Consider the following 25,296-nt stretch of genomic DNA (forward strand, 5'->3'; position numbering starts at 1 on the left):
CCAAATGGTCAGATTTGCTATGGCCAGCTTATATACTTCCCCCCAAAAAGGCCCAGGGGAATTGACCTTTCAACCCAACACTTTTAGGGGCAGATTTATCAAAATGTGAGTTTTTAATGTATAAAGCTCTAAACTCTAAACCCCTTAGTATCACTTGTAATGAGTTTCGGCCAAAAATGACAAAGTAAAAGAGTAATAAAGAGGTGCCTATACTGTGCGGTTGCTAGTCAGGAAAGGCAGTGATTTTATTAAGAGAACAAAATACAGCTACTTTAATGCTACATTGTTTCCCCTTTAATGAGCCGTGTGGGACCTTATTATCCTGCCGTGGCTAATCATGTGTGGCACCGCAATTAAACCTACACCGAGCTGCCCCGCGAGGCCTGTTTAATGACTGCTGGACCCCATCACAAAGCTGCTGTAAATGCTGGAAGCCTTGGGGGGTGGGGGGGATTCGCTATAGAGATATATATAAAGGGGAAAGTTTTGTAATGAGAAAAAGAAAAAGTAATGGGGATAATGGTAACTGGTCACAAGCAATTAACCCCTTCACAGCAAGAATGCACAATATCAAAGTAAGCAAGTTATTCCATATTAGGCCAGCTTTCCACCCAGTCGCTAATGGAAATAAAAATATCTATAAATCTCTATAAACATAAAGGTTTTGTTTGAAGATCCCTTATGATCATAAGTGGGAATACATCCTATAATAAGAATTATATAACAGAAATGAAAGAGCGGAGAGGCACAAACTACTTGGGAGATACTGTAGCTCATATAAAAGCCATGGAAATGCATGTATAATCTCCTTATCCGCGGCAATATCTTCTTACACAGCACATAAGCCTCTTAGTTTTATTGTACTTTTCTAATACAAAAAAAAACAAAACAAAAACAAAATAACCCGCAGTCAGATTAATTCGGCAGAAAATTCCCCCACGTGTCTGTACAGAATGTTCTCTATTTGTAACCTAGTTATAATTAAAGATGGTCTGACCAAATGCTTGACCACAGAGGGGGGTCAGAAGTCTCAAGATCCCTGCTGTAAGGTTACCAGGTTGTTCTTTCTCATACCAGCAAACCATCTCTGAACCCCCTACTGTAAATGATAAGGATATTAGAAGTCACTGAGGGGTTATGTGCCCATATAAAGGCACAAGGCTGCAGGCTGAGTTATACAGGGAACTCTGAGTATCACTCATGTATTATAAGGGATAATGTACCCCCTACTGTAAATGATAAGGATATTAGCAGTCACTGAGGGGTTCTGTGCCCATATAAAGGCACAAGGCTGCAGGCTGAGTTATACAGGGAACTCTGAGTATCACTCATGTATTATAAGGGATAATGTACCCCCTACTGTAAATGATAAGGATATTAGCAGTCACTGAGGGGTTCTGTGCCCATATAAAGGCACAAGGCTGCAGGCTGAGTTATACAGGGAACTCTGAGTATCACTCATGTATTATAAGGGATAATGTACCCCCTACTGTAAATGATAAGGATATTAGCAGTCACTGAGGGGTTCTGTGCCCATATAAAGGCACAAGGCTGCAGGCTGAGTTATACAGGGAACTCTGAGTATCACTCATGTATTATAAGGGATAATGTACCCCCTACTGTAAATGATAAGGATATTAGCAGTCACTGAGGGGTTCTGTGCCCATATAAAGGCACAAGGCTGCAGGCTGAGTTATACAGGGGACTCTGAGTATCACTCATGTATTATAAGGGATAATGTACCCCCTACTGTAAATGATAAGGATATTAGCAGTCACTGAGGGGTTCTGTGCCCATATAAAGGCACAAGGCTGCAGGCTGAGTTATACAGGGAACTCTGAGTATCACTCATGTATTATAAGGGATAATGTACCCCCTACTGTAAATGATAAGGATATTAGCAGTCACTGAGGGGTTCTGTGCCCATATAAAGGCACAAGGCTGCAGGCTGAGTTATACAGGGAACTCTGAGTATCACTCATGTATTATAAGGGATAATGTACCCCCTACTGTAAATGATAAGGATATTAGCAGTCACTGAGGGGTTCTGTGCCCATATAAAGGCACAAGGCTGCAGGCTGAGTTATACAGGGAACTCTGAGTATCACTCATGTATTATAAGGGATAATGTACCCCCTACTGTAAATGATAAGGATATTAGCAGTCACTGAGGGGTTCTGTGCCCATATAAAGGCACAAGGCTGCAGGCTGAGTTATACAGGGAACTCTGAGTATCACTCATGTATTATAAGGGATAATGTACCCCCTACTGTAAATGATAAGGATATTAGCAGTCACTGAGGGGTTCTGTGCCCATATAAAGGCACAAGGCTGCAGGCTGAGTTATACAGGGAACTCTGAGTATCACTCATGTATTATAAGGGATAATGTACCCCCTACTGTAAATGATAAGGATATTAGCAGTCACTGAGGGGTTCTGTGCCCATATAAAGGCACAAGGCTGCAGGCTGAGTTATACAGGGAACTCTGAGTATCACTCATGTATTATAAGGGATAATGTACCCCCTACTGTAAATGATAAGGATATTAGCAGTCACTGAGGGGTTCTGTGCCCATATAAAGGCACAAGGCTGCAGGCTGAGTTATACAGGGGACTCTGAGTATCACTCATGTATTCTTGTGCATTATATAGTATTAAAGGAGTGCACAGGATGGGAATAACCTTTTACCTGCAAACAGCATTCTCCCTGTGAGCATCTCTGCCAGTATGCACCCCGCCGCCCACATATCAATAGCCTTAGTATAGTTGTTAGGGGACAGCAGAAGCCGTGGGGATCGATACCATTTCGTTACCAGCCCTTCAGAGAGATAGCCCTAAAGAAAAACAGAATTTTAAGAGTCTCATTTACTATAATGACAAATCATTTACATTCAATGTAACAGTACAGAATATAATCAGTGATACAGAAACATGTTATATTGTAACTTGAATGACAGAAACGTTAGGTTATGGCAGGTTTTGAATAAGGAGAATTCTGTAGCTGTTGTTGAACTACACATGGCTCATATAAGGGTTACATTGATATAAGAACAAAGGACAAATTATACTGTGTATCAACTGAGTGGAGTTCCCCTTTAAAATATTGAGTACCAGGAAAATCTTAATAGTGTTTCCTTCTTTAAATTAATTACTGGATGTGCTAGGTTCACACAATCACTGACAGAAATCAACTTTGGCTAAAGTCAGCATAATTCTATCCAAGATTAATGATCCTGGTGTCGCCGATACAGCACTTCCACTCTGCGGGGCTGTCAAACATGTAGCGCCTCTAACTGGCGCATCAGAACTCCCAACTGCGAGATGGAATCTATCATTTCAAATATAATTGGGTTCTTGGCCTCACACAGTTATCTAAAGTGCTACCTTGTATTGCCTATAGGATCACTGCCAACTGATCATTCACCTGTTTATGTAAAAATCCCACTAATTAAGGTGAGAAGACTAGATGGCAAGAGCAGGGCAAGATGAAACGAAGGGCTTGTTGGTGACAGTAGGGGAAGATAAAGACAGAAGGGCTTAGGGCTCTGGCACACGGGGAGATTAGTCGCCCGCGACAAAACTCCCTGTTCGCGGGCAACTAATCTCCCCGAGTTGCCATCACCTGCCATCCCACCGGCAACAATGTAAGTCGCCGGTGGGATGGCACACACGGCAGCACGATTCCGGCAAATACTGACAGTAGCAATATGAAGACAGAAGGACTTCATGGTGACTGTACGGCAAAATGGAGATAAAAGAACTAGATGGCAACAGTAGGGAAAGATAAAGACAAAAGGACTTGATGGGGACAGTAGGGCAAGATAAAGAATGAAGGACTTGATGGAGACAGTAGGGCAAGATAAAGAATGAAGGACTTGATGGAGACAGTAGGGCAAGATAAAGAATGAAGGACTTGATGGAGACAGTAGGGCAAGATAAAGAATGAAGGACTTGATGGGGACAGTAGGGCAAGATAAAGAATGAAGGACTTGATGGGGACAGTAGGGCAAGATAAAGAATGAAGGACTTGATGGAGACAGTAGGACAAGATAAAGAATGAAGGACTTGATGGAGACAGTAGATGTAGAGCAAGATAGAGATGGAAGGACCAAGTGGTGACAGCAGAGCAAAATGAAGATGTAAAGAATAATTAGTTGGAGTAGGGCAAAATGGAAGGACAGGATAGCAACAGTAGGGAAAGATAAAGGTGGAAGGACTTGATGACAGCAGGGTAAGAATGGAGATGGTAGCAATGGATTTAGACTGAACGATTAGGTGAAGACAGTTGGACAAGATTGAAATAGTGGGGCAAGATGATAACAGTAGGGCAATATGAAGATTAGATTGAGAGAGGTGGGGGAAGATAGTGACAGTAGGGTAAAGTGGAGACTTAAGCTAAGGACCAAAGAGCAGCTCAGTCGCCTGCAACAGATCTCTGCTATCGCATGCAACTAACCAAAATGCCTTTCCTGCAGCAACAATAGGCGTCGCTGGTGGAAAGGCCATCGCATTGCTTCGGTTTCCTGAAGTCGCGCACCCTTGCAGCTGTCTGATACTATTTACATGATTTTATACACTAAAGGCAATAAAGTTGTCGGGCTGCGTTCCATGTGCAGTCACTAAAGCTGGCACCATAAAATCAGCCCAGTCTGTTAAAGGTGGGTTCAAGGTTCTGCCTGTAAGTTGTTATTTGGCTCTGACTGACACAAATGGGTTTAAGAGGATTCTCAGAGATTTGCTGAGGGAGTAGGTGGATTCTCATGTGAGATAAGATTCCTGCAGCGTGCCCTTTCACCCAGGTAATATACTTTTATTTCATCATTCCGACAGCCCCTTGTCTGCCTGTGATTGGCCTCGATTCAGCCAGAGAGAGTGCAGAGCTGCCATACCACTTCCAGGGGCACTTTGTGATTAGCAGGAGCATCGCATCTGGCTTTGGCGAGTGAAAATGGTGGCTTTCCTGGGTCCGACACATTGTCCTGCCAGGCAGAAGTGGGAGATTGGCAGATAAAGGCAAAACGTTTTGACTATGAACTTATGGGCACATTAGTGATGCACCCGATCCCCATCCCTACCCTTCCACTCAGATATTTCTTGATTTATAAACGGACCTGCCCTCTACTGTAATGGTAATGTTGGGTAGAGAAATCAATGTAGGAGGCACGGTATGGGTGCTGATGTCACTGGATGGGATAGGATATGGGTGACATCACACATTTATTAACCCCAACATGCAGGTTTGAAGGTCTTGGCTTGTCAAGAAGCACTGGCAGGTAACGGCACAACCAGGTTTTATTAGCAACAATCCTCTTTTTGAACAGCAACTATAACTGCCACAACCAACATGCAAAAGCACGCCCCCTAGTGCTGATTCAGAGATATCTTTGGTCTGGCTGCACTCTGCACCTTGCACGGTATAAAAAATCATTCTTGGGGTGCAGAGCACAATGTTGGTGGGTGCAAGGCAACCCTGTCTGTACAACCTGCCATAAGCAGGCAGTAAGTTATCACTGGTGCTCCCTAACTTGTGAGTCTGAATGGCGGGTGATGGGCAGGGGTGGGAAGGGGGTCCACCTAGGTGCTTTCCTCATCTGCCCCTTATGAATACAGTGCTGCCAAATTCAGGCATCTCTGTATTCACTTGCCCCCCTCTGATGAGCAGCAGTCACCCCAACAAGCAGGACAGACGGAAACAACAGCTGCAACTTGCGTTCCATTCAGGGACTAAATGCTGAGGGCACAAAATGACCTCCCTCCGGGCACACTGCACCCACAGACTGTTTCATTCTCCCTCCCTGCCGGAATATTGCTCTATACACCCCAAGATGTTCTTGCAATGTACCCTAAACCTCAGGGTGCAAACAACATACACAATAAACATTCCTTGCATTATAAGATAGGAAATCCAGGACCATAAAGCCAGTTAATCATAACGGGGCATTATCTGCTCGTTGCATAACTTCATGCCTTCGGCACGTGACCCTCATTACGGAGCTTTACAGAGTTTTATTGAGATACTGGAGGAGCTGCGCTCAGATTATAGCAACGCAAACAGGAACATTGCACCCACAGAACAATCCGCCGGTACTGGGCGAGACTTTATGGGCCCAGCAGAATTCTGCCAGTGTGAAAACCAAATAAGAAAATGATTATATTGTCTTTTATTACAACACTGCTGTATGAGCTATGAACCTTAGCGGGGATGCTGGGAATTGTAGTTCAGAAACAGATTTAGCCTTGGAATTAATGGGAAAGCACTGCAGATCCATAGGGGTCTTTACAAACACCCTGGGCTTCACTCAGCACCCAGACTGGAAATAAGGCCCAAATGTGCCCATGGGTGCAAGGCAGCCCTGTCCTGTATTTATGGGGGAGATGCACGGGTACGGCGGTGCACAAAGTCCATAGGAGATTGCACTTACACCTTGCTTTGCACTGAAAAATTGACCCCTTAGATGTGCCGTAGATCTAAGGTAAAAAGAACATGGAAACCGGTAACATGATGGCACTACATATATAAATAAAGATGATGAAGCCAAACAGCAGGGCCGGTACTCGATGAGGTGAAGATGGGGTGTAATCAGTGGGGGGCAATAACTGGGGGCCCTGCAAACCTGGAAAGCGAAAGCTGCGGGGGGGCATGCAGGCCAAGTAGTATTGCTTTGGGTCATCTGTGCTTTAAAGGGGCAATTCAACTTCACAAAATGTATCATTATAAATATTTCACCACAAGCAGAGACTTTTTGCCCAGTGCTTTTGTATTTTCTACTTTTATTTACCCTTTCTAAAATATACATTTTAAAAATGAATGTTTCTATTTTGGCACAAATTGTTATAATTGAAAAAAGCCCATTATTGGCATATACTATTTGAAAGTGATGGGTTTTGTAAAGGTGAACTATACCTTTAAGGACAGAGCCAATGATATAGCAGGAGGGACATGATATCTTCTACTGTATTTATTGTACGGTCATTTCCTCTGTTTGGTAATAACTCCCTGCTGCAATGGGTACAAATGAGCTCATCTGCTGGGGGCCAAATATAAAAGGTCAGGTTATGTAATTCTCTCATTTATAAGGGAAACCGACCAAACAAAAGCTCCATGGGATGCATGATACAGCCTGCAGGTCTTAATTATACAGCCCCTGGTGCAAGTGCCGGAACTCTAAGGGGGGGCAAGAACATGCCTAAGTGCCTGCCCCAACTAACCCAGCGCTGACTAACACTGCACAAAGCAGTCTAACACTATATAGAAATGTTTTTATTGTTATCTTAATAAAGTCTAGTTATCCACTATATCTGCAAAACAGCCCACAATGATAAAACCCAGTGACCTTCATCAGAGACTTTGTGCAGCAAAATGCTCCTCAGTCCTCAATCAGGTCAGTGCAATGGAACCCAACCTTTCTTACTCGTGAGCCACAGTCAAATGTAAAAAGACTTGGGGAGCAACACAAGCACCATAAAAGTTCATGGAGGAGCCAAATAAGGGCTGTGATTGGCTATTAGGCAGCCTCTATGCACCCTATCAACTTACAGGGGCTTTATTTGGTAGGAAATCTTGTTTTTATTCAACCAAAACTTGCCCCCAAGTCAGGAATTCAAAAATAACTCCCTGGTTTGGGGGCACTGAGAGCAACACCCAAGGGGTTGGGGAGCAACATGTTGCCCCTGAGCCACTGGTTGGGGATTACTGGTCCATGGCTTTAGGCTTACATGGATATGTGGCCTAAAGATCCGAGGGATCATTTACAAAGTGGTGAACAAGGTGCAGAGGGCAATTAATTGGCCCACTTGTGCCCCTGCCCTACACTTTGCTAAATAGTTGCAGGTCCTTGGTGAGCCCCCAAATACAGTCTGCCTACGACTGGCAGTGCTATATTCATGAGGCGCATCCAGGGTTGGACTGGGGTGTGCAGGGCCCAACATGGCTGCATCTGCAGGGGTCCCCACACCCCCAGCACCTTCACCCCAAGCGTGTGTACATTATACTTATCTTCTACTGGGGAGGGAGATCAGCGGGGGGAGCGGGCCTGGGTCGAACTACCTTTTGGATGAACAATAAGGGGTATGCAATTGCACCCCTTAGCGCTCCTGAACTTGCAATGGGGCAGTTGTAAATGACCCCTATTGCTTCAGTAGTCAGGTCTCTTGCCAAGAATCTAATTCCCACAATGCCTTGCACACATCTGTTTTTCTTCTCCTTCTCAGGTGCGTTAATAATAAACAAGGAAGGCAATGTGGCAATTAAAGCCCCGGCTGGAAAAGATCTGACTACAGATAGAACATTTCCATGGTGTGAGCAGTCAGGAAAGCAGTGGAGGGATAACAAAGTGCTTTCATAGTAATGGCTGCAAATCATTTTAAAATTGCTGTAATTGATGTATATGGAATTACAATTCTTTTGATTTGGGTGAACGTCCCCTTTAATACCCAGCGTTACCTCAGGATGGGATCTCGCCAGCCTAATTACCTCGTCACATGGTTACCTTTTAAATTACATTTAACAACATTAAGTGAACATCCATTATAGTCTCAATGAGGAATGTTATGGTCCGAACCAGTTCATTCCAGTACCGAGAGGTTCTGTAGCCAGAGAGGGGTCAGTGCAAGTGAATGTCTCCGGGATGATCTTTATAGCGTGGAATTGGCGCTGTCTGTGTGCCAAAGGGTTAGATGTCTCCTTCCCCGAGAGATACAGAGACGGCTTCCCAGGGTGACAGCGACATATCATTTATGACAGATTATAGCCTTCCAGCCGCTGCTATTATTTCCATGATCAGACACTTAAAGCTCCATCACAAATCTAATGGGTTCCGTGTCCCTATCATGGGATTTCTGAGTTCCCAACCCATCTGTGCTGCCCATTCCCCCACTGCCTGAGACAGACCATAACACGAGAGCCATGAAAAACCTGTACAATATATAGTGGATAATGTCTGGTAAAGATATTAGTGCATTTATACAGGTCACGGAACTCAGAGGTGATTTCCAATATCCTTATAAATATTAGTAGGGGGCACATTATTCATTGTGATCTACAGATTAGACTATGTGTATGTAATGGCAAATCTTTGGACCATGTTTTGCAGAGGAATCTTTTCCCCTGGAATTTTCAAGCAGTCCTTTCTCTTTTACTGCCAAGTAGCTCATGTTCTGCCTCATCTGCAGCCATATTAGGTTAATGTCCCACGGAACGAGTGAGTGGATCTTCTCCCCATATCCCTTACCAATGGGAAAATTATAACAGGAGCAATGGGCGCAGTCGGTTCGAGGACCGCATTAACGAGCCAATGCGGTCCCAGATCCGACTAAATCTTTTAACCTGCCCGATCAATATCTGGCCAATTTCAGGCCAGATATCGGTCGGGCAGGCCCCTCGTTCCTGCCCCTACACGGAGCGATATTGGCAGCTACAATCAACCCGTGTATGGCCACCTTTAGTCGCCAGCGCTATATCTCTGATACCGCGGGTGACTAAAGGTGCCCATACACGGGCCGATTCTAGCTGCCAATATCGATCGGGCAGGTTAAAAAATCTTTGCCTATACCCGTTGTTATAATTCGATCAATTGGCCCCAGGTTCAAACAATCAAATTAGCCTGGATTCTCCCGATATTGCCCACTCGTAGGTGGGGGATATCGGGAGAAGATCCGCTCAATTGGCGACTTCGCCAAGCGAGCGGATCTGAAGGTGTATAGCCACCTTTAATGTATGAAATGCCTTTTCATTGGCAACAATAGGAGTCGCCGGTGGAAAGGCTTAAACATCGCTTTGGCTTTCTAAATTTGTATGAAGTGAAACGGGTCCAGCTCCGGAGAGGGAGAAGGTCCAGAGCAGGAGGGGGCAGAAACGAAGGGGGAGCGAGCGGGTCCAGAGGAACAGAGTGTTAACAAGGGGTAAGTGACTGGCTTGAAATAGAGAGCGGGAATGTGGGGGTTAGGGGGGGGTGAGTATGTGCCTGTCAAGTAAGTAAGTGCAGGTAGCTTGGGGGCAACACATTGGCTAGAGTCACTCAGAGAGCACAGGGGCAGCAAGTGCTGTGTCTGTAAGTTATAAACAGCGCGTTCTGATGTTGGATTGTGCTGTTTATAAGGATATAATTAACAGTTTGGCCCATAGAGAAATGGCCAGACTGTACATTATATTCTTATAATACACAAGAGCCATGGATATCCTGTAAATGATATCGTTATAAACGGTCTTTGGTGATGTCATCATTTATAATCGGTGCTTAGCGATGTCATTTCTGTCACATGACTCTGAAACTTGTGTATTATAATAAATAATGTACCCTCTGTCCTTAAATATGAGGATATTAGAAGTCACCTTGGAGTTCAATGACCCATATAAAAGCAAGTAAATGAAGACAAATAATAGAATAAGAACAATGTTAATATATAAATATAAATTCTCTTATGTAATGAGCTGTGTTCTGCCCCTCTCCAACCCATACACCGTTCGTAATACCCTGTGGAACGACAAATGACTTGGACAAGAAACAGTAGCGCCCACAGACCCAGAACAAAGTGGTAGGAATTGTTCTATTGACTGATTTGTTCCCCCGCTATGGGATCTCCCCATTCTGTCTGAAATGTGATCTACAATGAATCTGACCTTTTCTTTTAGGTACAATCATAAAATGTCTGTGAATCTAATCCTCTGGCCTTATCTTAAGCCCAAACCTGGATCTGGTGCGGTTCTACTGCAGGAAACCCAGATCGTTAGGTGGAACCGGTGGCACCACAACAACTCAATAGAAGAGCTCAGAAACAGAAGCGGCTGGTACTTTCCCTGCCCATTTGGCCACTGGAGGCAAAAACACTTGCCTCATATATTTCATTCTATCAAGTCACTTCCCATTGACTTCAATGATAAGAGCCACTAGTTACTCTGCATTGCCAGTTACTACTTGCATATATTTTGATTTGCTCATTGTAGGCACCAAGTGGGCACATTTCTTCTAATTCAAGTCAGTGCTGTATGCCACATGTAGCAGCAATCAATATTCAGCGGGGGTCATTTATAAACACAGGACAAATTTTTACCTGGGGATTAACCCATGGCAACCAATTAGAAATCTGCTTTCATTGTTCTACCTACAGCTGGCTGGATAAATGTAGTCACTAATTGGTTGCTATGGGTTACCGCCCAGGTGCAAATTTGCCCAGTGTTTATAAATGAGCCCTAGTGTGTTGGATATTCCTAAGGCTCATTCCACATGTGGTAGATTCTCAGCTTTTTCTAAACCATTTTTTTCCATTTGCTATGCACTGTACTTTACGGCTGAAGGCAAATGCCCGTCGAGAAGCATCAGAATCCAGTTGTGCAGCCTTTGGCAAATGGAAACTAAAACACCCAACAAGAACACACCACCCATGCCATGAACCCAACATGTTTATTGTTGCTTTCAGAGTTCTTTTTGCCTAAAGCCGGGATCCCCAACCAGTGGCTCAGGGGCAACATGTTGCTCCCCAACCCCTTGGGTGTTGCTCCCAGTGGCATCAAAGTAGGTGATTATTTTTCAATTCCTGGCTTTTGGGCAAGTTTTGGTTGAATAAAAACCTGCCAAACAGAGCCCCTTGTAGGCTGCCAGTCCGCATAGGGGCTAATCATAGCCCTTATTTGGCACCCCAGGAACATTTTTTATGCTTGATTTACTCCCCAAATCTTTTTACATTTGGATGTGACTCACGGGTAAAAAAAGGTTGGGGACCCCTGACTTAAAGGGATCCCCATATGTTTGCTCCGAATGGGTTAACCCAGTGGGTCATGTTTTATTCAGGCGCTAACATAGGCAGAATGCTTAACCTACCCCTCTGACTACATTCCTGGAACTCGACGCATTAGAATCCATCCATTATATCCGCAAAGAGCAGGGGAACAGCGAGATAATCACGATCGGCAGCGGTTACCAGCGGAGCAGCAGTTAATCACTAATGTGAACACACCGAGCAGAAAGTGGCCGAGCCAATAAAACACTAATCTCCTGCGTTTACACAACTGGGAAATGCAAAGGTGTCTGGAGCCGCTCTAATGATGCGGGCACTAAAGCCGAGGCTTGATTGGACCGGAGCTTCACCCTGCCGCAAAGACACCTCAAAAATAGGGCTGCCAATCAAGGTTCTACATTATAAACTATGAGTTTTGGTTGAATGGAAAAGGAACAGACAGAATGAGTGAAAGTCCTGTTGTCACAGCCGAATCACCTTCATTCCACAAGTTACTTGTTCGATTTTCTGCTTGTCTGGATGGAGCTGATCCGTCACTTGTTCAGATCTCTATAGAGACCCAATGGGACATAAAGCATAGGGGCTGCATTATATATGGGAGAGGGAAATTGCTCTTCCACTACATGGAGATATGCCAGGATAAAACAATATTGGTTTACTGGGAGACAGTATAGACCAGCGGCTCTCAACTTGTGGGTCGGGACCCCTTTGGGGGTCAAACCACCCCCTTTACAGGGGTCGCCGATGGTCTTAGGAATAATTTTATGGTTGGGGGTCACCACAACATAAGGAACTGTATTAAAGGGTCACGGCATTAGGAAGGTTGAAACCACTGGTATAGAGAGATAGTTATATAGTTAAGTTGGGCTGAAAAAGACCAAAATCCATTACGTTCAGGACCCCTCTCTCCAGCTCATTAATATCCTTCTTAAGGACTGGAGCCCAAAACTGCCCCCCATACTCAAGGTGAGGCCTTACCAGGGACCTATAAAGGGGGAAAATTATGTTTTCATCCCTCAAGTTAAAGCCATTCTTATGTAAGATGAAGCTAAAGTGACTATGTGATATGAAAGACTAACACAGTTTGGCCCATGTTTATATTTCTCTGCAGGCCTCTTATTTAGACTGAATCTCCAACATAAATGGAGAAAAAGAATTGTTCTTCATGAAAACAAAGAGCTTCACAAAGAACATACATGAGCCACAGGTTTCTGGGATAATGGTTGTCATGTTATTGTCATTTGGCAATATCTCCACCTTCCATACTAGTCACCTCATCCCAGCTCTCAGGTATCGTCTATTATACCCTGGTACTGCTTTTCCTCATCAGGATCTGAACATCTGCTGAATCTGGAACCACAAAGTCTGCTTTCTACCAGACAATCATTAAACCTAATCAATTCAGATGCTGTAACTTCTCCAGAAGTGGGATGTGCAGCATAGAATGTTCCTATGAATTTCATTTCAGTCTACGCAAACGTGTACAGATTTTGGAAAAGTCTTGTCAAGTCCAATATGCAACCCTAATAAAGTTTTATTGCAGTTTTAGCAAGAATTGAGTTGAACTTGCAAGGAAAATACCTTAAACAACATGGAAAAGCTCTGCTTGAAAACATGGGACTAAAGGTGGCCATACACAGGCCGATTCAGAAGCTAATCGGCCGTGTAGGGGCACTAACACCGGGGCTGCCCGACCGATATCTGACCTGAATTCGGCCAGATCTCGATCGGGCAGGTTAAGAAATTTAGTCGGATGAACCGATGCGGTCCCCGGACCAACTTTGCCTATACCTGTCATTATAATTTGATTGTTTGGCCCCATATTCGCCCGATATCGCCCACCCGTAGGTGGGGGATATTGGGAGAAGATACGCTCACTTGGCGACATCGCTAAGCGAGCGGATCTGAATGTGTATGGCCCCCTTAAGTTCTTTAAAGCTGATACGACAGACTGATAATATTTACAGGAAAGCTTAGCAGTTTGGGGCAAATAACACACTTTTCATACAAGGATATTTATTGTAGAGAAACTTGAAGATGTTGAAGAAGACTTCATTTCAAAAGTAAACCTGCCTTCCATATATAATAATAATAAACCTCTTTTGCCAGTTGCATATACAGTATATTCTATATCAGTACAGGTATGGGACCTGTTATCCTGAATCCTGGGACCTGGGGTTTTCCAGATAAGGGATCTTTCTGTAATTTAGATCTTAATATCTTAAGTCTGCTAAAAAATAATTTAAACATGAAATAAACCCAATAGGGTCAGTTGTATCCTACTTTGGATCACGTACAATGTTCTGTTTTATAGTAATGATTATAATGGAGTCTATGGGAGATGACCTTCCCATAATTCAGAGGTCTCAGGATAATGGGTTTCTGGATAACAGATCTATACCTGTATATTCATGTTTAAAAACATTCTGCTGAGTTGCTGGACCCCTAGCAAAGTCCATGCCAAACAATGTGTGGTCCAGTTTGAATAAAAATGAAGGTGATAGTGAAGCTTAATACCTATGCGCCTTGCCTAAATATTTCCAGAAGCACAACCCCAAGCTTTTAGCGGTGGCTAGGTGCCTGATAGAACTTGTTATGACCACAATGAGGTCCAAAAAAGTCTGAAAACCTTTGTTCTACACAAGGGCACCAATACAAACCATGGCAGATCTGTTTTATTTCACATTTACAACTTGCTAGTTTCACCTGATTCTTGCGTTGATGTAGAGTACAATGGAGTAAAAGGATGTTAAGAAGAGTCACCATACCTTATGTGAGTAATGTTGGTCCACAATCCTGGCCAATCCAAAATCCCCAATCTTGAGCAGCAGTTCCTCAGTACTGATGAATATATTGGCCGGCTTTAAATCCCTGTGAAGCACGTTGGTTGAGTGAATGTACTTGAGCCCTCGGAGGAGCTGGTACATGAACAGCTTAGCGTGGTCTTCAGTAAGGGGACCTTGTTCCAGCAGCTGGGCGAGGTCGGTCTCCATATGCTCCTGCACAATATACACCAAGTTGTACTTTAATATATCTCCTTGTAAGTCAGCTCCTCTCGGACCCAGGACTGCATGGACTTTTACAATGTTGTCATGGTTCAGACGCCGGATAATCTTAATTTCCCTCAAGGCGTGCTTCATGCTTCGCCCATCGCTGATGGCAATCTTTTTCACAGCCACCCTTCTCGAGTTCTTGCTGTCGACAGCTGACAGAACTAAACCATTGGCCCCAAACCCCAACGGCTTAAAATCCACAAAATGGCAGCCCAAATCGTAGCCATACATGTTGGCAATATACTCACACTTCTCTGCCATGGCACTGGCAACGTTTGGGTTTATCCTTGGCTGTAAGATGGAAAGTGTCCCTTTTGGAAGCTCCGAATGTTGTAGTAGGCAGCAGGAACCGTAACAGTACGGTAGGGAAGGAAGACTATGCTTAAACACAGGGTTCTATAGAAATGGCACTAGAAAAATACTTTGTAGGAAACTTCTAAAATGATCTTTTTAGCAAATATTTTGGCCACATTTTAATGTGAGGCCGTGTATAATAAAATATACAAACACTATAGCAGAAAGTAGTGGTGTCTTGGCACCAAGCTGCCTGCTGGTTCTTTACAGTCTGCAGGGCACATACAGAGCTTGCTGGTTTTGTAACCATCCCGCTGACACCTCAAGCCATGATGTCACTTTATAGCCAAAGCCAAACAAGCCATTCACAGGTCATTTCCCTAGACGCCCTCCTCCATAAACCTTGCTATGCGAGTGTGTGCACCTCACCGGCTCAGCTCATTCATTCCACCTGTGCCGTGCAGTCTGTGTAATGCTTAACCAGATCCTGCAGATCAAGTCACATCACCCTCTCTCCATGTATTTATAATCCATCTTGGGACAGCCAAGTGGTCAACAACAGCTTCTGTAGCAGGACCTTGATTCAAGCTGATTCCACACCCTCGGTACAGGGATCCGGCTCTGCTGCCCAAGATGATCCTGTCTCTTTCCAGCGTGAAATGACTTTGGACTTGGGTTTCCCCGGCATTGGGAAGTGCTGACTGTCACTCTCTATACGGCTGCCATTCTCTCTGAAAGCAAGCACAGGATTGATTGAATGGATAAGGGCAATGCATGCTGGCCATATCTGTTCATTTGTACTGCTGAAGGTTAACATTTACCACGGTTTCATTGCTCGACCTTTGGTAACTCATTAGCCGCGCTTACCTACACTAATGCATTCCTTGAGTCGCAGCCCCAGGTGATGTCGGAGCCAATTAAGTTCAGTAATGGGAAAATAGGCCATAATCATTATGGTGTTCAACACGTAAAACATATGTTTATAATTTAAGAAAACTGCCTTTTTTTCCCCAGGAAACCAAAATCACACTAGAGGGCACCTAAGGATGCTGCACATTAACGTCTACAGGTACTAAATTGTTACGTGGCAGTTCTGCAAGTTTTACTGCCACAGCCTTATACCAATACTGTATATTATGTGTAACATTGCCCCACACACACACACATGGCAGGCAGATTGGAGAGACAGTTTGTTTGTTGCCAAGCTCTTTAGTAATTGGCCAAAATGAATAATCAGGTTGGTTTATATCAGACCATGAGGAACCATGAGAGTAAAAAAGAAATGAGTCCTCACTAGGAAGATAAGTGTAATTTAGTTGTGTGTGTGGCCATAATGTACTAATATCCACCCTATTATCATGCAGGCGTTTAAGGTGGCCATACACGTTAAGGGTGGGTGATATCGGCTAATTCGGTCTTTTGGCCTGGGGCCCAAATAATGAAATTAGAACGCTGGTAATAGGCACAGTCGGTTCAGGGATTGAATCAACGAGCCGATGCGGTCCCCGATCCGACTAAATTTTTTAACCTGCCCAATCGATATCTGCTTGATTTCAGGCCAGATATCGGTCGGGCAGGCCCATCGTTAGTGCCCCTACATGGGCCTATAAGCTGCCGAATCAGTCTAAGGGAGTCTTTCTGGCCCACCAGCATACAAGGAAAAATCCGGGTGGGCTTTGACCATGTTGGGCCCTGCAACCTCCCACAAACCAGCCGCCCCATGCCCCCAACTCAAGGGCCCACCTCCCAGCCTCCACCACTCCCTGCTGTGCCCCTAGCCTCCACTGCACTACTTATTTCGCTATTAAAAATAAAAGATGTCTGTGTGTTCCCTGTAGAAAGCATGGCCATCTTTAATTTTTAACAGCAAAGTAAGCGGAGCAAGAACAGCAGTGCCAGGGAGCATAGTGGGGAGCAGCGGTGGTTGGGTGGTGGGCCCTTGAGTTGAGTTTAAAATGCCACGTTAATTGTATTTTTGTAAGACTTATAGCACACACATATTCCAGGTGCTCCCTATCAGTCACTGGGGATAATTTGCCCCACTCCTCCTAAGCTCACCCCCCCCCCCCCCCCCCCGCTGACTGCCTAGACCAGCACTCATAATATCCGCCCCCTACTGGCACCAAGCCGCCAATGACATTCTCCCCACCTTAAGAAAACTTGTCAGTCATACACAACTTTGTGCAGTGGGGCCCACTGGGGTTTCTCCCAGTATCCCGACTGGCCAGTCCGACCTTCATTAATAAGGGACACCTATGTTCCTGCTCTGAGTTTTTTCTAAGTAGCTGCGTAATTTCTCTTAGAAACCTATGTACTGACACATTCACATACACTATGGTCAGTTCTATCAGGAACCATAGATAGATGGGCAGATAGACAGACAGACAGACTGTACGTTCCGTTGCACCTGCAAAGTATATAAATAATAATAATAATAATAATAAAAAGTGTTAAAGTGGTAATTCACCTTTTAATTAACTTTTTAGAGCAGGTAAAGCCAATGTATAAGCCTTAAATAGCTGCTGTCTGCCCTTGATATACCCGTGCTACATACACTTGTGTCGCTATATCTCCTATAAATAGCTCCCAGAATTCCCACAAGGGCACGTTAAAGTGGGACATTTGTGATATTCAGTGAGATTCTCTGGAATCCAGACTAGTTGTCGGGCAGAGTGTGCAAATATAGAATTCTTTATAAAATGCTCTCTGTTCCATGGCATTCCTGCCTTATGGCAGCTCCAGGCCAATAATATGATATATTCTGTAGGGAGGTGTTGGTTGTGCAGAAATAGGGATTATGGGGTTATTATTGCAGTGACCGTGTCATACTTATCTGTGTTGTGCCCATTAAAGGTATCAAACCCCTTATCCTGAAACCTAAAAATGATTCCTTTTTCTCTCTCTGATAATAAAACAGTACCTGTACTTGATCCCAACTAAGATATAATTACCCCTTATTGGGGCAGAACAGTCCTATTGGGTTTATTTCAGGGTTAAATGATTCCCTTTTCTCTGTAATAATAAAACAGTACCTGTACTTGATCCCAACTAAGATATAATTACCCCTTATTGGGGCAGAACAGCCCTATTGGGTTTATTTAATGGTTAAATGATTCCCTTTTCTCTGTAATAATAAAACAGTACCTGTACTTGATCCCAACTAAGATATAATTACCCCTTATTGGGGCAGAACAGCCCTATTGGGTTTATTTCATGGTTACATGATTCCCTTTTCTCTGTAATAATAAAACAGTACCTGTACTTGATCCCAACTAAGATATAATTACCCCTTATTGGAGCCAAAACAATCCTATTGGGTTTAATTACTTTTTAAACAATTTTATTAGCAGACTTAAAGTAGGAGATCCGAATTACGGAAAGACCCCAAACGACAAGGATTCCTGAATAATTATTGTGTTATTGTAGAAGTCTATCACAGAGCAGATTTCTATCATTCTAAACGGTGACCTCTGCTGGCTGTGCTTATAATTGCTGACTAATTAAACAAATACACAGTAACACCAGCTCACTGCCAATGCCGTTAGTGGGATATTTTCAGGAATAGAAAACCCAAAGGGTTTTTTTAAGGAGACAAAATTATTTCTGGATAACCAGGGCAAGAAAAAATAGAGTTTTTTTTTAGAAACCATGCTCACTTGAATTCTTTAGGCACTTTGAATATATAACACTGGTCACTCTGTGATGCAAAAAATTGCTTTGTTTTCAGGGAACAAACCCTAACAAAAAGGTCACCCTGCTATAGTTCCAGGGGTACCCAGGGCACAAATAAGCACTCACCCCAAATCCCCCCCTAACTGGCCTTCAGGCTGGGCCCCCTTAGCCCATAACAAGGTTACAGATATATAGAAACATTGGGGTAACAGTCACCCCCCTATAGTTCCAGGGGTACCCAGGGCACAAATAAGCACTCACCCCAAATCCCCCCTAACTGGCCTTCAGGCTGGGCCCCCTTAGCCCATAACAAGGTTACAGATATATAGAAACATTGGGGTAACAGTCACCCTGCTATAGTTCCAGGGGTACCCAGGGCACAAATAAGCACTCACCCCAAATCCCCCCCTAACTGGCCTTCAGGCTGGGCCCCCTTAGCCCATAACAAGGTTACAGATATATAGAAACATTGGGGTAACAGTCACCCCGCTATAGTTCCAGGGGTACCCAGGGCACAAATAAGCACTCACCCCAAATCCCCCCCTAACTGGCCTTCAGGCTGGGCCCCCTTAGCCCATAACAAGGTTACAGATATATAGAAACATTGGGGTAACAGTCACCCTGCTATAGTTCCAGGGGTACCCAGGGCACAAATAAGCACTCACCCCAAATCCCCCCCTAACTGGCCTTCAGGCTGGGCCCCCTTAGCCCATAACAAGGTTACAGATATATAGAAACATTGGGGTAACAGTCACCCTGCTATAGTTCCAGGGGTACCCAGGGCACAAATAAGCACTCACCCCAAATCCCCCCCTAACTGGCCTTCAGGCTGGGCCCCCTTAGCCCATAACAAGGTTACAGATATATAGAAACATTGGGGTAACAGTCACCCTGCTATAGTTCCAGGGGTACCCAGGGCACAAATAAGCACTCACCCCAAATCCCCCCCTAACTGGCCTTCAGGCTGGGCCCCCTTAGCCCATAACAAGGTTACAGATATATAGAAACATTGGGGTAACAGTCACCCCGCTATAGTTCCAGGGGTACCCAGGGCACAAATAAGCACTCACCCCAAATCCCCCCCTAACTGGCCTTCAGGCTGGGCCCCCTTAGCCCATAACAAGGTTACAGATATATAGAAACATTGGGGTAACAGTCACCCTGCTATAGTTCCAGGGGTACCCAGGGCACAAATAAGCACTCACCCCAAATCCCCCCCTAACTGGCCTTCAGGCTGGGCCCCCTTAGCCCATAACAAGGTTACAGATATATAGAAACATTGGGGTAACAGTCACCCTGCTATAGTTCCAGGGGTACCCAGGGCACAAATAAGCACTCACCCCAAATCCCCCCCTAACTGGCCTTCAGGCTGGGCCCCCTTAGCTATAGTTCCAGGGGTACCTAGATTGGGTAACCCTATCCTGGTTCTTTAAGCCCTTCTCCAGGATTTTCTTTTTCACTAAATCCTCTGCTGTAATTCTGCCCAATGCAGAAAGCAAACAGTGACAGAAGAGAATGCACTTGGCCAGGGGAAATCTGCAAACTGAAGATAGTAATACTACAGTATAATATCCCTATATCTACATTTTTTCATTTTTTACCTATTTAAGTTATATTGTGTCTCAATGGTATACAACTACACATATACCGTATATATATAAATACTGTACCAGACAAGCATTGCTTCTTCGCCCCGTATCCGCCTAATCTATAGCTATTCATCACAGGCTGACAGTTCTACACCGCCAGCACCAGCTATAAGTTTCATTTCTCCGTCCCATACTTTGCCAGAACCTCAAGGAACGAGCATTCTAGTAATTAATGCAGCAATATAAATTCTACCGCACTTTATCTTGCCTTAACATTACCAGACAATTTTTATAATCTGATTCGGAACGGGGCTTCAGCAACTACCCAACAATATCTGGCCTATAATTGGGCAGATCTCAGTTGGACTAGTTTGAGTTTCCTTTTGGATTGGGACAACATCAGCTCATTGATGTTCTTCCTCAGTCTAAAGGCCCATATACCCTAGGGCCAAACGTTCTAAGTAGCCCGATATCACTCACCTTAGGTGGACATATCTGCTCGTTTGGTGACCACACCAAACAAGCGGATCTTACTGTGTATGGTCACCTTAAGTCTACTGAAACATCATAATAAGGGGTAATTATATCTTAGTTGGGATCAAGTACAGGTACTGTTTTATTATTACAGAGAAAAGGGAATCATTTAACCATGAAATAAACCCAATAGGGCTGTTCTGCCCCCAATAAGGGGTAATTATATCTTAGTTGGGATCAAGTACAGGTACTGTTTTATTATTACAGAGAAAAGGGAATCATTTAACCATTAAATAAACCCAATAGGGCTGTTCTGCCCCCAATAAGGGGTAATTATATCTTAGTTGGGATCAAGTACAGGTACTGTTTTATTATTACAGAGAAAAGGGAATCATTTAACCATGAAATAAACCCAATAGGGCTGTTCTGCCCCCAATAAGGGGTAATTATATCTTAGTTGGGATCAAGTACAGGTACTGTTTTATTATTATAGAGAAAAGGGAATCATTTAACCATTAAATAAACCCAATAGGGCTGTTCTGCCCCCAATAAGGGGTAATTATATCTTAGTTGGGATCAAGTACAGGTACTGTTTTATTATTATAGAGAAAAGGGAATCATTTAACCATTAAATAAACCCAATAGGGCTGTTCTGCCCCCAATAAGGGGTAATTATATCTTAGTTGGGATCAAGTACAGGTACTGTTTTATTAATACAGAGAAAAGGGAATCGTTTAACCATTAAATAAACCCAATAGGGCTGTTCTGCCCCAATAAGGGGTAATTATATCTTAGTTGGGATCAAGTACAGGTACTGTTTTATTATTACAGAGAAAAGGGAATCATTTAACCATGAAATAAACCCAATAGGGCTGTTCTGCCCCCAATAAGGGGTAATTATATCTTAGTTGGGATCAAGTACAGGTACTGTTTTATTATTACAGAGAATAGGGACGTGTCCGGCCTGCATGCACAGACATAGCATTTGGGAGTATATTTTAGTGGAGATTTTCATGACCTCGTTTGCATAATGAGATAATTAGTGGGCTGTAAATGTCACAGTGTTTCTTATTTTGTAAGTGAACTTTCATTTCTGTCTCTGCTTAAAGTTCAGGCGGATATATTAATATGTGGGGGTAGAAAAGGCTGAAGGGTGCTGGGTACATTGGACTGTTCCTTTATACCCGGGGGGGGGGGTATATATTCAGTGCAGTAAATGAGATGAATGACAGTAGAGAGGCCCGAGGCTTTGTGTGCCAATCAGCTGGCCTCATCAAAGGATTCAAGTGGCACTTGAATGAAAAAAGTCAGGCAGCCACTGTCTAAGGGCAGGGTTACCACCTTCTTCTTTAAAAGTTCTGCCCCATTCAATATGGAGGCGGGACAGTGAGAGGCATGGTGATGACAAATTGGGTGGGGTTATGATGTAAGGGGCGGGGCAGTGAGCAGGTAGGGCCCAATGGTAAGTTGGGCAGGGGACAGAGGGCCTGAAAAGGCCAAGCTTTAAGCAGGGATTGGGTTGTGGGACGGGGTGGAATGCTGGATAATTACAAATTTACCGCCAAATACATTGCTGGTAAATCTGTAATACTGGCTCCGGCCTTGATGGCAACCGTAACTAAGGTTAACAGTATAGGGGGCACGAATACCTGAAATGGACCCCCAATGACTTGCACACAAGCTCTTGTCGGGTGTATGGACATATTTCAAGGCAAATATCACCTGATGATTGCTGGCACATTGCTTGCCAAGCCATTGAGATATGAGTCTGTGGGGGTTGGGTACTTCTGCCCTGTGTTTTGAGAACATGTTGCTCCCCAACCCCTTGGATGTTGCTCCCAGTGCCCCCAAAGTAGGAGCCATTTTTACATTTCTGGCTTGGAGACAAGTTTTGGAAGCCCAAAGACACAGTTTTACTCCAAGCAGAGCCTCCTGCAGGCCACATGGGGCTACCAAATAGCCAATCACAGTCCTTATTTGGCCGCCCCAAGGAACTTTTTTCATGCTTGTGTGGCTCACAAGTTAAAAAGGTTGGGGACCCCTGCCCTATGGTCTATTGCCCAGGCAGCATGGCTCTATGCACTGCGAGTCTCTTCCATTCATTTAAGAGGGAAACAACACAAGCTGTACCCAAATGTATCCGGTGATAATGCCCCACTGGGAGCAAAATGTGCCGTGATGTGTTACCAGCAGAGTAGCGGATTCTTTGCCACCTCTAATAATAGTCCATCAGAGGCTGGGTTTTGATCTTGCCTTATGGGACAAGCATATTGACTACTGTTAGGGTTGCCACCTGGCCAGTAAAAATGTTGTTTGATGCCAATGTTATTAAAGGAGAAGTAACGGTTAAATCACTTGGGGGTGAGGGGTGCCAACGTCATTTCAACCTTTCCTTCTCCTGTAAAAGGCTAGATCAACCGAAGGCTAGATCAACCGAAGGCTAGATCAACCGAAGGCTAGATCAACCGAAGGCTAGATCAACCGAAGGCTAGATCAACCGAAGGCTAGATCAACCGAAGGCTAGATCAACCGAAGGCTAGATCAACCGAAGGCTAGATCAACCGAAGGCTAGATCAACCATCCTAATCCAATAAGACAGTGGTTCTCAACCTGTGGGTCGGAACCACTTTGGGGGTCAAACAACCCTTTCACAGGGGTCGCCTAAGACCATCGGAAAACACATATTTCTGATGGTCTTAGGAATAATTTTATGGTTGGGGGTCACCACAACATGAGGAACTGTATTAAAGGGTCGCGGCATTAGGAAGGTTGAGAACCACTGCAATAAGAGCATTATAACAATTGCTGAGGTGCACCAATCTGCTGCCAATCAGAACATACAAATATTAACAGGGCTGGGCCAAACTTCCCCCAATCAGAACATGCCAACACTCGTAGAGCCAGAAAGATCTAAGACAATCTGAGATTTAGAGAAACTCTTCCTTGGTCGGCGAATTAGAACCATCCCTGAGCTAGATCAGCCTGAAGCCAATCACTGGAACATTCACAGAGCCGTATCCTTCTGCAGCCAATCAGCACATTTGTGTTTTTCATATGTTATAAATGTTTACCCCAAATTGCACCATATCTGACGTTCAAGTTGGGACTTCAGGTGTATCTAGAATAGCACATGGGCCCTCTCCCCAAATCTCGCACAAAGAAGCGCTTACGTTCAAAGCCAATCAGTGGATCAAAACAAGAAGAACAACTCCTAGCCAATCAGAGCATTAGCACAATCACAAAGCAGGACCAATAGGCTGCAATCAAAATGCTCACAATACTATTTCCCTCTATGAATGTTCTTGAAAGAGTCTGTTAGAAAGAGCCGGGCCCTTTGCTGGAAGCTGAGCAGCAGGGGCCACACACACTCCGGCTGAGGCTCGTTTGCCTTAATTAGACACTGCTCTGCTGCATCAGGACCGATCAATCCATCCTTGTACACGTGCCAGTGCGTTACTTGAAATCATTATCAAACGAATGGATTTCACCTCGCAGGAACGAAAGTCTTCAATCAGCGTGGGTGGGTGGGGGGGGGGTGTTGAGAAACAGCAGCTATTTAGCGCGGGGGGCTATAGATCAGAGCTCGCTAAGTCATGCGTCCCCAGATGATCATTTCACGGAAAAGTATCTCGCTAACCCAGAATCCCACGGCGCTCCCTGCCCGGCCACATATTCTGGGTAATAGCACGGAAATGCATGCTGCGCCACATTGGGGGGAATAAGGGAAAGGAATATGTGGCTCATAGACTAATGGGGGGGGGCATGCACAATAATAATGCGGCTGTGCCTGTGTGTGAAGAACAGATGCACCGTCGCATTGCACAGTGTAATTTATTATTATATCTGGGGAGCAGCATGGAGCTGGGGGGGAGAAAATAAACTCATATAGGAATGTTCTGCCCCCAATAAGGGGTAATTATATCTTAGTTGGGATCAAGTACAGGTACTGTTTTATTATTACAGAGAAAAGGGAATCATTTAACCATTAAATAAACCCAATAGGGCTGTTCTGCCCCCAATAAGGGGTAATTATATCTTAGTTGGGATCAAGTACAGGTACTGTTTTATTATTACAGAGAAAAGGGAATCATTTAACCATTAAATAAACCCAATAGGGCTGTTCTGCCCCAATAAGGGGTAATTATATCTTAGTTGGGATCAAGTACAGGTACTGTTTTATTATTACAGAGAAAAGGGAATCATTTAACCATTAAATAAACCCAATAGGGCTGTTCTGCCCCAATAAGGGGTAATTATATCTTAGTTGGGATCAAGTACAGGTACTGTTTTATTATTACAGAGAAAAGGGAATCATTTAACCATGAAATAAACCCAATAGGGCTGTTCTGCCCCCAATAAGGGGTAATTATATCTTAGTTGGATCAAGTACAGGTACTGTTTTATTATTACAGAGAAAAGGGAATCATTTAACCATTAAATAAACCCAATAGGGCTGTTCTGCCCCAATAAGGGGTAATTA

The 25,296-nt window shown here is 44.1% G+C and overlaps 1 protein-coding gene across 1 annotated transcript in view; it reads right to left on the reverse strand.

Annotated features, from left to right (window-relative positions):
* The window catches only part of mapk4 (mitogen-activated protein kinase 4), a 55,684-nt gene that overhangs the window by 5,949 nt on the left and 24,439 nt on the right, over window positions 1-25,296 (reverse strand). The window contains exons 2-3 of the mRNA XM_004910358.4: window positions 14,503-15,812; window positions 2,691-2,835 (exon numbers count right to left, since the gene is read on the reverse strand). Of these exons, the coding sequence (XP_004910415.1) occupies window positions 2,691-2,835; window positions 14,503-15,048 (691 nt within the window). The 5' untranslated portion in view covers window positions 15,049-15,812. The remainder of the gene's footprint in view (window positions 1-2,690; window positions 2,836-14,502; window positions 15,813-25,296) is intronic.

The sequence above is a fragment of the Xenopus tropicalis genome, chromosome 1 (assembly GCF_000004195.4).
Source record: "Xenopus tropicalis strain Nigerian chromosome 1, UCB_Xtro_10.0, whole genome shotgun sequence".
Taxonomy (NCBI): Eukaryota; Metazoa; Chordata; class Amphibia; order Anura; family Pipidae; genus Xenopus; species Xenopus tropicalis.